This window comes from Lynx rufus, unplaced genomic scaffold (assembly GCF_022079265.1).
Source record: "Lynx rufus isolate CCGP_SWC_20201006 ecotype Redwood Valley unplaced genomic scaffold, mLynRuf1.p SCAF_18, whole genome shotgun sequence".
NCBI lineage: Eukaryota > Metazoa > Chordata > Mammalia > Carnivora > Felidae > Lynx > Lynx rufus.
The window spans coordinates 29,264,396-29,280,653 of record NW_025814832.1 but is presented as its reverse complement, the minus strand read 5'-3'; the positions used below and the strand labels follow the sequence as shown (position 1 = coordinate 29,280,653).

The following is a 16,258-nucleotide window of genomic DNA, read 5'->3' as shown; positions in this document are numbered from 1 at the left end:
CCAATTTTACCAGTACCCACTCATTCTGAAGCTTATGGTATACACTTACTGAAAGCCTAGTGCTATGAACTGTATTTCTTCATTCAAATCACACTCGGGAATTTGGGGAATAACATACAAACCAATTACCTGGATTTACTAACAGGGTTAAAGCAATACTACAACTTTTATTTGTCCTTTTGGAATTTTTTTTATCTTCACACGCCCCTAGTGGTTAAACAGTTGATTTGGCCTGTTTGGGAAATACCAGTTTCTCAACTTCGTAGGCTGACAATTTGGCTTCTGATGTGAGGCTATTCGGAACTAAATAAAATAAGTATGTGTCATTCTTAAGCATTAACAATTTTCCGTTCACCCCACCCTCCGTCACTCCCAAGATTACCGGGAATGTTTTCCTTTACGTGACAATCATTAGGTAACAAAATCCTATCTAATCATGTATAAATCGGTCTTAAAAACAATGGATTTAAATAGACTCAATACGGAAAACAAATTAATTTATTTATTTTGAGGGAGAGAGAGAGAGTGAGAGCACACGAGATGCGGAGAGGCAGACAGGGGCTCCAGGCTCTGAGCTGTCAGCACAGAGCCAGACGACGCAGGGCTCGAACTCACTAGTTCTGAGATTATGACCTGAGCCAAAGTCGGATGCTTAACCGACTGAGCCACCCAGGTGCCCCTGGAAAACAAAGTTAAATGACAAGTGTCAATGCATCACGAAGAGCTTTGTAAAGCTCACAGAGTGCCTAGGTCAGAGAAATTGGATTATTTTACAAAATCCACGTTGTGAATTTCGCTGGACTAGCGGGAAGCAAGGACGAGAAACATAGAAAGCCTGCCAACCGGAGCACAAAACTGCAGTGGATTATTAATTGCCCCGCCCCTACTCAAACCCAAGATCTGCCTTTGGACCCTGTGTGACACTTCTCAACACCCCTGCAACTTGCCAGTGTAACTGAGACTGTTCTAGACAGAGATTAAATTCGTCTTTGGCCCCTAATGTACTGGAAACAAGTTGGTCAGGCCAGGTGTCAAGTTGAGAAGGGACCCAAGTGGAGTTCCAGGTTTCAGGGCGGGTAAAGGTTTATGAAGCGCCTCAGCAAAGACGCGGGAATACTATGCCGTGTAGCGCTACTTTAGCAAAGATTTCTAAGACTGACTTCTAGTAGGCACACTTTCTTTCATGCCTCCCCAGCTAGGCCGGCCCCAAGAATAAGGATGGTGGAGAAATACTGCAGGTGCCTGCAGCACAAAGGCCCAGAGCTAAAAACGGACAGTACAGGTTCTTAAGCACACTGTTGGGGCCGGCATCAGAACTGAGCCCAAGCTCTACTAACTCCGGTGGCGAAGTAATCATTACACTGTAGGCGATGAAATTATACTTGAGACTGTTTCACATTAGTCGGTAGGGCCTCTGTAGCTCTGAGCGTCTTCTACTCCAGGAAGTCCAGTTTCGAGGAAAGCTCCTCTGAGAAACTGGAAACGCACTGGCAAAAAGGAGAAACGGCACAGGACTGCAATCCCCACAAGTCGTGGCGGGCCGTCAGCATCCGGGACACCGTCTGCAAAGATCCCTGGGTATTGTGGTCCATTCCTTTGGCAGCAACCCTCTGCCGACGGTAAAATTCCTACCGAACCGAGGACCACAACTCCCAGCAACCCTTGCTGCCGTGCGGGGGGTCTTCACGTTCTCGTGGCGCGGCGCAGGCGCACTAGGTCCTCGGCGCGGACCGCGCAGACTGAATAATAAAAGGGGAGCGGCGAAGAGGCAGGAAGACAGGACCATGTCGAAGGGCCCCGGGCCCGGCGGCTCCGCAGCTTCCTCGGCGCCCCCGGCCGCTACCGCTCAGGTGCTGCAGGCACAGCCCGAGAAACCGCAGCACTACACGTACGTAGAGCCCCCCCCGCCGCGCGCGCACGCCTGACGTCAGCGGCCAGCGTGAGTCACGCGCGCAGGGAGAGCGCGAGGCGGCCTCTCCCTCCCCCCTTCCTCCTCCGGCCCGGCCCAGACCGGTTCCAACCTGCTGGGGCCGGTCCCAACCGCCTCTAACTGCCACCAACCCCTGGTCGGGCCGTGGGGCGGGAAGCTCGGTCCCCGCCGCTGAGTGGGGAAGGCGGGAGCGCGGGGTGCGGAGAGCACACATCTCAGGCCAGGCCTTTGAGGCCTAACTGTTCCTCAGACCGTAAAACCACAGTCTCAGGCACTCGCGGGGGCGATAAGAAGCCCAGGACACGGCCAGGACGAGTGCCCTGGGGGCCAGCCCTAGGGCCGCTGTGAATGACGGTTGGCGCGAGGTCCTGTCAGGCGCCCCGCGCACTCTACCCCGGAGGCCTTTTGTGTCCCCGAAGCCCGTGTGTTGCGTACGGCGGCCCCTCTTGCTGGAACTCGCGGGGACAGCTGACCCGGCCTGAGTCCGGGGCCACGAGGGCGACGGGGTTCGAGCGTGTCCCCAGCCCCAGCACTCCCACCGCAGGAGTCCAGCGAGATGGGACTGGTGTCTGAGCGGAGGTCCCCGTCTCCTCTTTATGTCCTTTCAAAGCACGCTCAGCGACCACCTAGCGCTAGGTGCCTCGGAAGAAAGAGCTACAGAGGCAGGCCCTCCTGTTTAGCAAAATGTTGGTTTCCAATTTCCCTGATGCTCTTCGAGTGCCTCCCAGGTGCTGTGTATGTTTAGAAGGATCCCCAGGTGGACCTGAGGCTGGCTGGAGATTTGGAACCTGGGGGTCGAAAAACCCTTAAGAGCCACACAGTAATGCCGCCTGGTGAGCCGAGCGCAGGGAGCCCCTGTTGGAGTAGAAAGAATTAAAACTAGACGGGAGGAGCTCCTGTTTGTCACTCACAGAAGTAAGCCCCATTGGGAGACTGTTCTGGGATTGGGGGACATCGGTTTTAGAAAGTGTATTGGTTTCTTTGTGAGATTCCCTGCTATTGGTTGAAAGGAGTGGAAGCTTTTTCTTGGCTACAGTCCGACTCACGTTAACCATTACTTTTCTATTGAGGCCATTGCTTTGCTGGTCCTTTATTACTGGAGTTCTTTCGGCCATTCTTCCATTGGTTTTGGTGAAATGCTCTTACCTCCGAGCATACGGATCAAGTTGAGTGATGTGGTCAAGCAGCAGTATGGTTTTGATTTGAAAATCTGCAGATTTCACATAAACTGGAGCGTCTTTATATAATCTGTGGTTGCTTGGATCATATTTTTCCGTAAAATACGTATAATATCTTGAGTAATGTTTCGGCAACCTCTGTATGTTGTTACTGAGTATGCTGTGGAATTTATATTGGAAGGGCTTTCTTATAATTTTGAGTTGACAGATGAAACAAGGTAACATCTGTGTAAGTGTTAATATCTGAATTTTTGTCCTATAGACGCTCATTTGTTTAAAATCTGTCTTTCCATTCCTTGTTGGGTAAGTGCAGAGTAATCATCAGTCTTGGCTGTTGCGGTGGCTTAGTAATCAACAGAAGTAGATGAAACAAACGCCCAAGCCTGATTGGGTGGATTGGAGGTTGTAGGTGTTGCATCTTTTATTTCATGTTAACTGTTCATTTGTGTGTATGTTTGTTTTCATCACCAAAAATCAGAGGTGGACATCTGTTGTCTTCCTTGGTAGATTTATGGGCATTCAGAAGCTGTGATGATTTGGAAAACTTCATTCCCCTGTCATGCCAGGTCTGAGTTGCAGGGAGCTTGAGCACACAGATGATGGCACCTGTACCCTTACTGGCACTGATTTTTTTTTTTTTTTTTTTAAGGTGAACCCATTTGTTATCCCTGGGGGTTAGAATACAGGAATGTTTTTATTTTAATATTTGCTTTAAAAATTTGAGCTGGCCAGCATTTTTAAAAATTCTTCCTCATAAGCATGAACTTCCAGAATTTATACCAATCTGAATATGGCCTTAATGTTGCATCGATCCCATTGTGGAATACAGATACAGACCCTTTGTTTTTTTAAATGTCTGTATTTAACCTTTTTTTACTTTTTCAAACTTGGACATAAAGTACACTAACTTTGTGTATTTTTTGTGCCTGATATTATTTGAGATTATGTGATATGCAATAATCTGGAAGAAATATGTGTTAAAATTGACTGCCACTCAGAACACCTGGCTGGCTCAGTTGGAAGAGCACGTGACTCTTGATCTCGAGGTCGAGAGTTCGAGCCCCATAATGGGTGTAGAGATTGCTTAAACATGAACAAACTTTAAAAATTTTTAAAAATTGAGTGCCATTCATCATAATGGCAGACAATCTTGGCAAACACAGTTGAATCCACCAAAAACAAATATTGCCTTTCCGCAGGCTTGTCTTCTTGCCCCCACAAAGTCCTGGAGTTTAAACTATCTTTTTCCTAAACCAAGAAGATTATTCGTGACATAGTTTGAAGAATAATTATTTTTTTGGTCTTTTTTTTTTTTCCTCTAAATTTGTGAATAATCTTGCTTTAAGAAAAACTTTGAAATAATTCTTTTAGCAAATTGGTGTGGTAGGCACTTGTGCTAGACTTGAGGAATCCTACCCTTTAGAAAATGCCTATATTAGTTAACTCTTTTGTACAGCTTCAAGCATTTGATTAGCATGCAGTAAAAGGATAATGTGCACGTAGTAGTCCTCTTCTACTTGACATCTTGCTAGGTAATTTGTTTTATTTTCAGAACAAGTCCATCTTGTATATTGTAGTAGAATTTTATAGAGGCAGATTTAAGAATGGGAAATTTCAGAGCAATTAGGTTCCAAAATGTATCTACTATTTACCTAACTTTGGACTTTTTGCTGTATAACAGTTACATTATTAAAAGTATATAGTTGAATAAAAAGGAAAAGTATACAGTTGAAAGATCACCAAAAAACCTGCCTTCCAAAATAACCGGGTTTCTGACTCATTATTCTGTCCCTGTAAGAGGTTGTAAGCTTTAAAGACACTAGATCGTTTTTGGATTCCTTCACCTGCAGTTGATTCTCAGACTTCTTAATACCTTTGGGGTAAAGGAAAATGAAATTCTAGTTCAGTGACGGTTTCTTGGAGTTTCTGGCCACTGGGTGATTTCTTATAGGTAGACAGAGGATAAGTGCTTTATGACCTCATCTAGCCACGTGTCATTTTAACTTAGGACTGTTCCCTGGGCATCTTTAAACAAGGATAACGTAGCAGTATTTCCATACATAACTATTTTGAGGCAAATTTGTTAATTTATACATTGTATAAATGTCATGACTTCGCTTGATTGCATCTGACTGTGTTTTGGAAAATCCAGGAAATGAAATTGTATTTAAATCATTATTGCAAATTGCAATAAAACTGTAAATACATTAGGAGAGTACGACTTGTTGTGCAACAGAAGTCACTGGAAGTGTTGCTAAGCAACCTCAGCAAGCATGAGTTAAATTACCAATAAATATTTCTGTATCTTGTTTACTTGTTTATCAAGTAGAACTAATTTCTTACAGGACAAAAATTAAGAGCTCGTTGTGGCCATCAGTCAAGCCCACAATATCCCCATTAAGAATTAAGTGCCCATGCTAAGGGTAGAGTCAAGCATAGCACCTAGTTGATATTTGCTATGATCTAAAGTAATGATTAAAGTGAAGATTTGCTTAATGGTTAAGTTTTTTTGTTTTAATCCAGCTATGTTAGATACTAAAGAAGGCTTCCCCACAATCCATTTGCATCTGCTTTGACTGGTGGTTTCTATCAACCTACAAAGACTGACTTATTGGTGAGGGCAGCTGGACAACTCTGAGAGCAACTTAGAGAAATCCATCTTGGGCACACTCTATAAAGGAGCTCCTTCTCTGGAAATAGCACCCCAGATAAGTGCACAAAAGCAAGACACCCTCGTGGACCTACTTCCTCCCGCTTTCAACACCCTGATGCCTGAAGGTGAGGTCTCCTTCCTGTGTGTCTTAGAAGCCATGAGCTCACTTAGGTAATAAGAGCCCTGCAGCAGCCTGAGCACCACACATCTGCAGGCTTTCCTGCCAGACCTTTGCCTAAAGGTTATTTTTCTCATTAGGAGAGGCTCTAGGTCACAAGAATGATAAAAGTAAGGTTGCATTTAAAGCTACATTACTTTAAATACTGGACTGGTGTAGGGATTATTTTCCCAAACGGGGCAGTATTTGCTTAATGATTAAGTTTTTCGTTTTGTTGTTGTTGTTTTGTTTTGTTTTGTTTTGTTTTAATCCAGCTATGCTTGATACTAAAGGAGGTTTTCCCACATTTGCATCTTCTGTATTTTGAAATTGCAACTATGGACAGTTGTGGCTAATCCTAGTAGATTGTCTTCCCTTCTTTTAACATCTTGGATGAATTTGGGGCACACTAATGTGTTATGTGAAGATGGATGTTGAATGTAAGTTTCTCTGCCATTCTTAGACAATATATAAAAATTACATTAGTCTGATTGCTAAAAATGCCAAGAATTTGGGTTCAGTAGCCTTTTTGTTTTCTTATCGTATAGATACTGTGTAGATTCACCCCAGCCTGCCATCTTAAAATACCTGCATGGGCCACAGAATATCTGCGGAGAAAGTTTGGGTAAAATCAGTGCATATGATGATAGGTATGGGGTTTATTTTGGGGGTGATGGAAATGTTCTAAAATTAGGTAGTGGTGGTAGTTCTACATTATGTTGAATATACTAAAATCCACTGAGACATACACTTTAAAATGGTGAATTTTTAATGTTATGTAAATTATATCTCGATTATTTTTTAAAAAGGGTTAAAAACCAGCATATAAGAATCTATCAGGCTCATATGGCCTGTCAGGGCTTGGCAGCATCGTTTGGTATGGGAAAGCCTGCAGTTTGTGAAAAGCTCCTTGGTGCCCTTTTTCCAGCCTTCTCAATGGCTTAGTCCCTGTGTATCCATTCTAGGTGAATGCCCCCCTGTTCTGAGTCTGTGGAGAACTGAATACTCAGCAAGTTTGAGACTCCTAGTTGTTGGTAGTTGTACTTCAAATTGACTCTGAATTGACAGCCATTATAAGGAGCAAGCACGTTTTTCCCAGTGCCTTTGTAAAAATGAACAAAGTGGGTGGGAGGTAGAAGAGAAGGTTGCTCTTCTGCTGAAAAGTAATGAATAACGTTCTCAGGTACTTTATGGTTGTTTTAATGTTCACATAGACATTTCTTTAAGGACAGGCCATGTGTTTTAGGCATTTTTAATTGTATTAATAGCTATAATATTTTAGTTCAAATAATCACAAATTTTTTATTATTTCTCTATACAATCCCTCAACTTTCACCCCTTTTTTCTTTGCCAGTGTGTAGAATTTGACAGCAGTATCAAGAGCTGATGAGGAGGAGAAGATGGAAAGGAGTCTAGCGACTTAAAAATCTCATAGCATTCTCTGTGAGGTGATCTTTTTCCTGTCGGGGGCTCAATTTATTTAGGAGATAAAGAAGATACTCAGACCTGTGACAGTATCATCATGTCATATCTGAGCTTATTGAAATGTTTCTTCCCTTTCCTTAATCTTTATACCACCGTTTGCTTTTTGTGTTCTTAAGTGAACTCATTTGTTTCTCCTAGTATTTGAAACATTGTACGGCCACTGTAAGTTTTAACAAAATGACTTCTGACGAGGAGGGGAAAGGCCCACGTTCCCATCTTCCTCAGCAATTTTGGCCTACTCACAAAACTACCCCCATTGAGGAGAGGTAGTTACACTTAGGAAAGAAGTGATGAAAACTTTTGGCTTTGTGTTTTGTGACTTAAAAGTTTTAAATACTAGTTTTTATACCTAAGTTTTTTGTTTTGTTTTGTTTTGTTTTCATTTTGGTAAGAACATTACTATCTCTTTTTGATGTAACTTTCACCGCTTAGAAGTGCCAGGTATTTGGTAGCCTGCCATATTAGGATTTGTGTAAATTAGTCTGTCAAAACATGACAAATTAGAAAACTGTACCTGTATTTTCTTATCTAAAAAAAATCTAAAGCTTAAATTTTATTATTGAACTAAGAGTACTTTATAATGGGGGCACCTGGGTGGCTCAGTCAGTTAGGCATCAGACTTTAGCTCAAGTCATGATCTCACATTTCATTGGTTTGAGCCCCACATCAGGCTCCGTGCTGTTAGTGTGGGATCCCATTTGGGATTCTTTCTATATCTTTCTCTCTCTGCCTTTCCTCCACTTGTGCACGCGTGCTCTCTCTCCCAATAAATAAACTTTAAAAAAAATTAAAAAGGTATTTTATAATGAATACATAAGGTAATTACTAAATATTTAGTAGAGCATGTTAAAGTTAACATTTTTGGGTTTTTTTTTAATAATGTTTATTTCTTTTTGACAGAGACAGAGTACGAGCAAGGGAGGGTCAGAGTGGGAGACCTAGAACACAAAGCAGGCTCTAGGCTCTGAGCTTCAGCACAGAGCCTGACGCGGGGCTCGAACCCACGGACTGTGAGATCATGACCTGAGCTGAAGTCGGATGCTTAACTGAGCCACCCAGGCACCCTGATTTTTATTTTTAGTAACTTATTTTTTTGGTTATTATAATTATGGCCTGTCAAAATCTTCCTGACATATTTTGAGCAGATTCTGGAGAGTCCACTTATGCATATTTGCTGTTACTCTTGTTTTTCTTTCTAGCTCATTTAAGGGAAGCAGAGTTAACAGCATGGTGTTTAAGAGTACTGACTCCAGGGCAAGACTGATTGGGTTTGAAGGCCAGCTCTCCCACTTACTAGCTGTGTCTTAGGCAAGTGAGTTCCCCTTTGTATGTCAGTTTCCTGAGGATACCAGTACCTGCCCTGTGGAGTTAACGAGGTCTAAGTTAATATATGTAAAGTGCTTAAGATAGCGCATGGCATTTAGCACAGCATATGTACCATTCTTATCAGTATTTGACAAGCCCAAGTTACTGCTTTCAGTTTCATTGCCACCTCCTTCAATAGCCTTAACCAAGTGCCATCTTTAGCTACATCTACACTAAAGTAGATTCTTCAGAGGGCCCCTAGGTGGCTCAGTAGGTTAAGCGTCCAACTTTGGCTCGGATCATGATCTCACAGTTTGTGAGTTCAAGCCCTGCATTAGGCTCTCTGCTAACAGCTCAGAGCCTGGAGCCTGCTTCGGATTCTGTGTCTCCCTCTCTCTGCTTCTCCCTCGCTCATGCCCTTTCTCTTAAATAAATATACGTTAAAAAAAATTTTTTTTAAATAGGTTTTTCAGTTCTTAGGGCACATGTGGGTCATTATTGTCTTCAGTATACTCCTGTTCTCCATATCCATTCAAATTTTACTTCAGTTGCTATTCTTCGTGTAGCCTTCATCAGGCTACCTGTATCTTACACAATGGATTTGTATTTAAAACTAAACAGATGTGCTCTTACAGGCCAAAGCCTTTGTTCCGCGGAAGTTTACAAAATAACACATCAATTCAAACGTTTATGCTAGAACATTCATCAAATTGGAGGGTTTTTTAGGCCAGCTGTGTACAGAAAAACTTTGAATCAAGTCACAGTGTTCTCTTACTTAGGGAAGAATGATCCAGGGTTTCCAGTACTCCTCACATATATTCTACAAAATCAGTGATGTGAGTGAACCTTCCATGAACTTTCTCTCCTCAGTTTTTTTTACCAGTTCCAAAATCTTTAAGCCAAGGAGACAGTCATAGGAAGCAGGGACATGTAAGACTAGTTGCACACCAACGTTGTATCATTCATGTTAGTTCTTGGGGCCAGGATGGCTCACTGGTGTCAGACCTTTCCCAATGAAGAATGCGCTGCAACTGTTTACCTGTGAATGGTTCCCCCACCTGGGAACCAAAGCGTTTGCTTGCTTAAGTGCCTGTAGCACTTGTATTGTAGGCTCCTGTGTATGTTTCTGTATGTTAGGACAGTTCTGTTGTATCTAGGAGGGGTCATACTGGCTCTGAGGTCCTACGATATCTGCTCTGGCTAAAAGCCAGGTATAGAATCAAAAGCCTACATTGAATGTTCAGACACACTCAGAAATTCATCAGACACTTTATTTGCCTGAATAATGTTTTAAACCAGGATCATTTCAGATTTGGAAACCAAATGTCTGTAGCCGTATAGTGCTTTTTCAGAATTGTCCAAATATTTGCCAACCAAGTTTTAGCTTTATTTGGTCTTGTTTTTTAAAAGCCATTTTCTGGCAGCTCCTACTGGTAAGGTTATTGTTACACGGTTGTATGGTTTCTGGGTTATGTTTGGTGTCAGAACAGAATGTATATATATATCCTTATAAACACTTAATCTAGAACTGTTAGTACTTTATCTTAAGCTCTTCAAAAATTAACAAAGATTTGCAGCAAATTGTAAAATATGTGTGTGTGTGTATGATCGTATGTATATTTGGATAGTAATTTAGGATTCTTAATCTGCGTAACAACTCTTAAGGTATTCACCTTGGAATTAAGTATTTTATTCTCAAACTTAAAAATGAAGAATTCTGATAAGCCGTGGTCTATGACCTCTATGACTAAAATTTTTTAGGAATTCTGTATGGGTAGGGGTAATATTAATATGGAAACTAGATTACAGATGAGTATCATTTGAGGCTTTGCATACTACAGTGTACTATTTGACAATGACTGGCGATTTTTTTGTTTTTTCTTTCCTTTGTTAGTTGCAGAATCCTATCACTTTGTGGTTAGATTTCAGTAAAGAATGTTAAAGAACAAGGTGCCTGGCTGGCTTAGTCAGTAGAGCATGTGACTCTTGATGTCAGAGTCCTGAGTTCGAGCCCCACGTTGGGCATAGAGCTTACTTGCAAACAATGGTCCTCTTCTTCAATATATTTTTTTTTTTTTTTAAGATTCTGTTTCTATGGTAAAGCTTGTATGTTGCTTGAAAAAGATGCAATTCGGGGCGCCTGGGTGTCTCAGTCGGTTAAGCGTCCGACTTCGGCTCAGGTCACGATCTCACTGTCCGTGGGTTCAAGCCCCGCGTCGGGCTCTGTGCTGACTGCTCAGAGCCTGGAGCCTGTTTCAGATTCTGTGTCTCCCTCTCTCTCTGACCCTCCCCCGTTCATGCTCTGTCTCTTTCTGTCTCAAAAATAAATAAATGTAAAAAAAAAAAAATTAAAAAAAGAAAAAGATGCAATTCAGTGTTTAGGAGACTAGCTGTAATAAAGATGAATATTTGTGGCTCATTAGAAATGTGTGCATATCACATTCCCCATGTGAGGCTTATGAACAGTCATCTGACTGGCCAGGAGAGCAGTGGGCTCTCCAGGACCAAGTGCTTCCTCATGGCCCTCCAGGGTCATGACCTCCAGGTTGGGGGTGTGAGTGGCAGTGTCTGGCGTTTCTTCTGTTGGCTCAGTCTTTGGCTTGTTGCCCCCTTTTTGTTTGGCTCACATATTGTTGTTCACTATGGATATTGAGCTTTATCAAGTCTTTAGCAAATCTGGTCTCCCTGCACCATCTCCTCTATTGCTTCTCCAGAGGCCATCACTATTTTATTTGCAGTTTTACTCCAATCTAACCACTTTGCATATGTGTCCAAATCAGGTTCTGTACATCATGAACTGGATGACATTCAAATGGTGATTTACTTTGCAAAAATATTTACCACAGTTCACTTTTAACTTAAAGGAACTCTTCTGGCTTATTAGCAACATCTTTCATCTAATTTGGGGTCAGGATAGATTCTCTGTCAAGTTGTCATTAATATGATGGGTTACGTTTCCAAAAGCTTTTTTTAAATTTTTTATTCTAAAAGCAATCCCAATTCAATAAAGAGTCCAGGTAACCCTTAAAATCAATAATACTGAATGTATTTTTCCTTCTAGTTTTTTTCCCCCTGTTATAGTCTGGTGATCTACTTCTATTATTTTTCTGAATAAATCTTTAGTTAAGTACCCAGTTTTTGCCAAATAGTCATCATAATACCCCTTAGTTTTTGGAGGAAACAAAAAAAGGATTTAATGCATCTCTAGCGAGCTCCACACATTCCTAGGAATTACAGGGCAAGCCATCCCACTGGTTTCTTTTCTAGTCTGCATGTGAGGCTGATCTCAAAATTAGTGTTCAGGGTGAAGAACAAGGCTGTACAGACATTGTGGGGAAGGTAGCTAGAGAAGTTACTGGTTCCTTAATTGCCAGGAGAAGCATGTAAATCAGAGATTGGAATTGCTTCTCTTGGTTTTGTTGGGTTTAGAATATAGCTGCTATGGACCAAGCTTGTACCATTTGTGATGCTTTACAGCTTGGCTGTTTCTTGGATAGACAGACATATCTGGAACGCTTGCTGTGAGCCAGCTTGCAGAGGTGCAGAGATGAGTAGACATGGCTACAAACAACTATGGTGGGGGCTATATGGGCTGTATTCATACATTGCAGTGGAAACATGGAAGGAAGGTGATTAACACCTGTGGGCAGGGGCAGGGAACCCTCCTCACGTAGAGAAGAAGCCAAAAAGGTGATCCAGACACCGGGAGTAATATGCTCAAAAGTATCGAGATGTGAGGGGAGGGTTATGGTGTGTTGGGGAATTCCAACTCTTCAGAGCAGAGGTTGGCAAACTACGACTCGTTTGCCACATTCAGCCTGCCACCTGCCTTTGTATGGCCTGTGAGCTAAGAATGTGTTTTACATTTTTAATTGTTGAAAAAGAATATTTCATGACACATGAAAATTATATGAAATTCAAATTTCAGTGTCCATAAAGCTTTAATGGAACCCTCTCCTTATTGGTTTATGTATTGTTTATGGCTGCTTTTACGCTGCAAGATGCAGCAGTGTGACAGAGACCATATGTGGCACTCTCCTTGCTTGGCATTTCTGTTCCGTGTACTATAGGTTGCAGTGACAACAGTTATAACTTGACAGCGTTTCCAGTACTGGGTGTATCAGCATATCAAAATGTTTTATTTATTCTTTATTACCAGTGCCTACCAATTATGTCAGAACAAGAGAGGAAGAGAAAAATGGACTTTGAATGTCATGTCTTTAGGGCACAGTAGAGTGTGAATTATTTTGTTATCAAACTAGGTGGCAAAGCTGTCTTTAATAAAAGCTGTGCTGGGGTGCCTGGCTGGCTCAGTCAGTGGAGCATGCAACTCTTGATCTCCGGGTTGTGAGTTCGAGCCTCATGTTGGGTGTAGAAATTACTTTAAAAAAAAAAAAAAAAAAAAGGCTGTGCTGAAAGGACCCATCCATTAACATTACCAGACTAAATAGTTGTCAAAATAATCCCAACTCATAGAAAGGCAATGGTCAGAAAAATTAGAAATTTTACACTTGATCTTAGCCAAAAGGCCGAGAAGCAATAGAAAATTTAGAAATTTTAAAGGGACTGAGTCACCTGGGTGGCTTAATCAGCTAAGCATCTGGCTTCGGCTCAAGTCATGATCTCACGGTTCGTGAGTTTGAGCCCCACGTCAGGCTCTGTGCTGACAGCTTGGAGCCTGGAGCCTGCTTCAGATTCTGTGTCTTCCTCTATCTCTCCCTGCCCCTCCCCTGCTCACTCTGTCTCTCTCTCTCTCTGTCTCTCTCTCTCTCTCTCAAAAATAAATAAACATTAAAAAAAAGAAATTTTAAAGGGACTGTTTCATCACAGCAGCATTTCTTCACAAAAATGAAAATGAGGCTACAACTGAAGTAAGTTTCCCGAGTGGCTCATTTATTAGCTAAGCAAGGGAAGTCATTTACCAATATTGAATTAATTAAATTGTGTTTGATTGCAGCAGCTGAAGAAATATGTCTAGAGAAAACAAACTTGTTTAAAAGTGTTAGCCTTTCGACAAGAACAATTTCTCAAAATGTTGAAGTCCTTGGGAGCAGTATCAGTAGTCAAAAAACAAGGCAAATGATTTCACGTGGTTTTCCTTGGCTCTAGATGAGTCAACAGATCCTACCGCTACTCTTGGTTTCTTCATGGAGTCAATGTCTCGTTTGAAGTGACTGAAGAATTAGCATCAACGAATAGTCTATTTAAAACAACGACAGCTGAGAATATTTTCAAAAAACTGAGGACAACCTGAAGTATGATCTGCTGATATCTGTTACAACTGATGGTGGTAAGAATATTGTGGAGCAGAAAAAAACCTCACTGGACAAATTTGCAAAGCTTATGAAATTGTAAGGTGTTTAAAGCCTGTGGTTGGTTATTCATTATATTATTCATCAGGTTCTTTGGGGAAAAATACTTGAATCTATCATGTGTTACTGAACCATTAGAATCAGCAGTGAACTTCACTCCCTCTTGTGGACTTCACCATGATCAATTCCATGAATTTCTGTCAGAAAAAGAAACTGAATATTCTGATGCCCTACCACACAATAGTTTGATGGCTCAGCAGTGGTGAAGTTTTCTTGTAATTTTCTGAGTTCAGGGCTGACATCGAAACTTTCCTGAATGAGAAGAATCATTCTCAACTACTACTGAACACTGAATAGCTTTGGAAATTGGCTTTTGCTGCAGACTTGATAAGGTTTTTTAATGAATTCAACCTAAAATTACAGGGCAAACAGCTTGTTTGCAAACCTTAAATTGTAGTTCAGTCATTTCGACTACTAACGTTTGAGTCACGTCCAGTTACTTTATATACTTCCTGTGTACTGTCAGAAGTTGAAACAAAGGCAAGATCTACATTCCTACACAAAGGTCCTGTGGATATGATTTCTAAAGAAAAACTACAGTTCTAACTGATTTTGCAGCTCGGTGTGAATGCAAAAGAAATTTCGTATTTCAAAATCCATTTACCTGTGCAACTAAGGAGTTTACACCAAACCTTCAAATGGAAGTGATTAAAAGGCAAATATCAAGACTCCAATATAATCCTACAAGTGTCTTCTAAGAGAAGGATATGCTCAATTAAAATCATGCTTGTGGAATGATAACGGCATTTGGCCATAACTATCTATGTGAAAAGACGTTTTCAAAGGTGAAATATGTAAAATCTTGTTACAGAATCTGCATTAGCAGAGGAACATTTATAACCAATTTGATGCGAGGGACCCTTAACTTTACAAATATTATTCCACCCACCCCCCAAAATCTGGTCTCATTAGACCTTTATTGTAGCCAACTATTATATTTTGAATTTCATCAATAAAAATGGAAGTTTTGTTTTTTCTCTTGTTGCATTAGTTCATAATATCCTCGATTTGGCCTCTTGGCCTTCAGAGTCTAAAATACTTGCTATCTAGTCTTTTACAGAAAAAGTTCATTGATCCTGCTCTAGAGTCTGGTTTGTTGTTGGGGAAGGGAGCAGGTCAGTGGCAGTAGGCAGGTAGAGTCAGTGAGACCACAAACACACTGTTCTACAAGCAGTGGGGGACTAGATTTGGATTAGAACAGCAGCTCGTTTCTCCCCATTGCCTCTAAACTTATATTCTTTCTGTCACCTGTGATAGTTTTCGGTGTATTCAGATTAATTCTTCCTCACACTTCTCCCCAGAAGAGAGTGAAACACCCAAATTGATAAATCTATTAAATGAGAAAACTTGGAATAGGATTTAAAGTTTAGTTAGAAATTGAACTGGTAGCAGTTTAGCACTTGATTCATCACCTCCTTTAGAGTGATATAACGTCTTGTTAATCCCTCATGTGCTATCACTTAGTGGGGCAAGTGATTAAATTTAGATTTCCAATAGCCTGCTTTTTTCTGTTATTTAGAATTTTGGAAAATGAAAATAATCCAGTAAGCCTTGGAAGTATTTGATTTTTAAAAATTTTTTAATGTTTATATTTGAGAGAGAGCACATGCACAAGCGGGGAAGGGGCAGAGAGGGAGACACAGAATCCGAAGCAGGCTCCAGACTCTGAGCTGTCAGCACAGAGCCCAGTGTGAGGCTCACATTCACTAACCAAGAGATCCTGACCTGAGCCAAAGTCGGAGGCTTAACCGTCTGAGCCACTCAGGTGCCCCAGTATTTAATTTTTTTTTTTTTAAGTGGATACGCATATTTGATTTTAAAAGATTTTAGGGGCACCTGAATGGTTCAGTTGGTTGAGCATCTAACTCTTGATCTCAGGTCAGGATCTCAGGGTCGTGAGTTCAAGCCCTGCATTGGGCTCCATGCTGGGCATGGAGCCTACTTAAAAAATAAAAATTGGGGTGCCTGGGTGGCTCAGTCAGTTGAGCGTCTGATTTTGTCTCAGGTCATGATCTCATGGTTTGTGAGTTCAAGTCCCACATCGGGCTTGCAACTGTCAGCATGGATCCCACTTCAGATCCTCTGCCCTCTTCTCTCTTTGCCCCTTTCCCACTCATGCTCTCCCAAAGATGAATAGACACTAAAAAATAACAAAAGCAAAAAAAAAAAGTTTTTTTT

General features: G+C 41.4%; 1 protein-coding gene and 1 long non-coding RNA gene across 5 annotated transcripts in view; both read left to right on the top strand.

Moving 5' to 3' along the window:
* Window positions 1-1,738: 1,738 nt before the first annotated feature.
* UNK (unk zinc finger) overlaps window positions 1,739-16,258 on the top strand; it is a 32,820-nt gene continuing 18,300 nt past the window's right edge. Inside the window, exons 1-3 of one of the 4 annotated variants that reach the window (XM_047081374.1) lie at window positions 1,809-1,888; window positions 5,632-5,886; window positions 6,194-6,358. In XM_047081374.1, coding sequence (XP_046937330.1) covers window positions 6,357-6,358 — 2 coding nt within the window. In that variant the 5' untranslated portion in view covers window positions 1,809-1,888; window positions 5,632-5,886; window positions 6,194-6,356. Of the gene's footprint in view, window positions 1,889-1,942; window positions 2,846-5,631; window positions 5,887-6,193; window positions 6,359-16,258 lie in introns of those variants that run through there. The other 3 variants (XM_047081375.1, XM_047081377.1, XM_047081376.1) reach the window with 3 other exon arrangements.
* Window positions 6,576-15,055, top strand: LOC124513408 (uncharacterized). The gene is made up of 2 exons (XR_006962384.1): window positions 6,576-7,366; window positions 13,666-15,055. It is a non-coding gene; the product is annotated as an uncharacterized LOC124513408 (long non-coding RNA).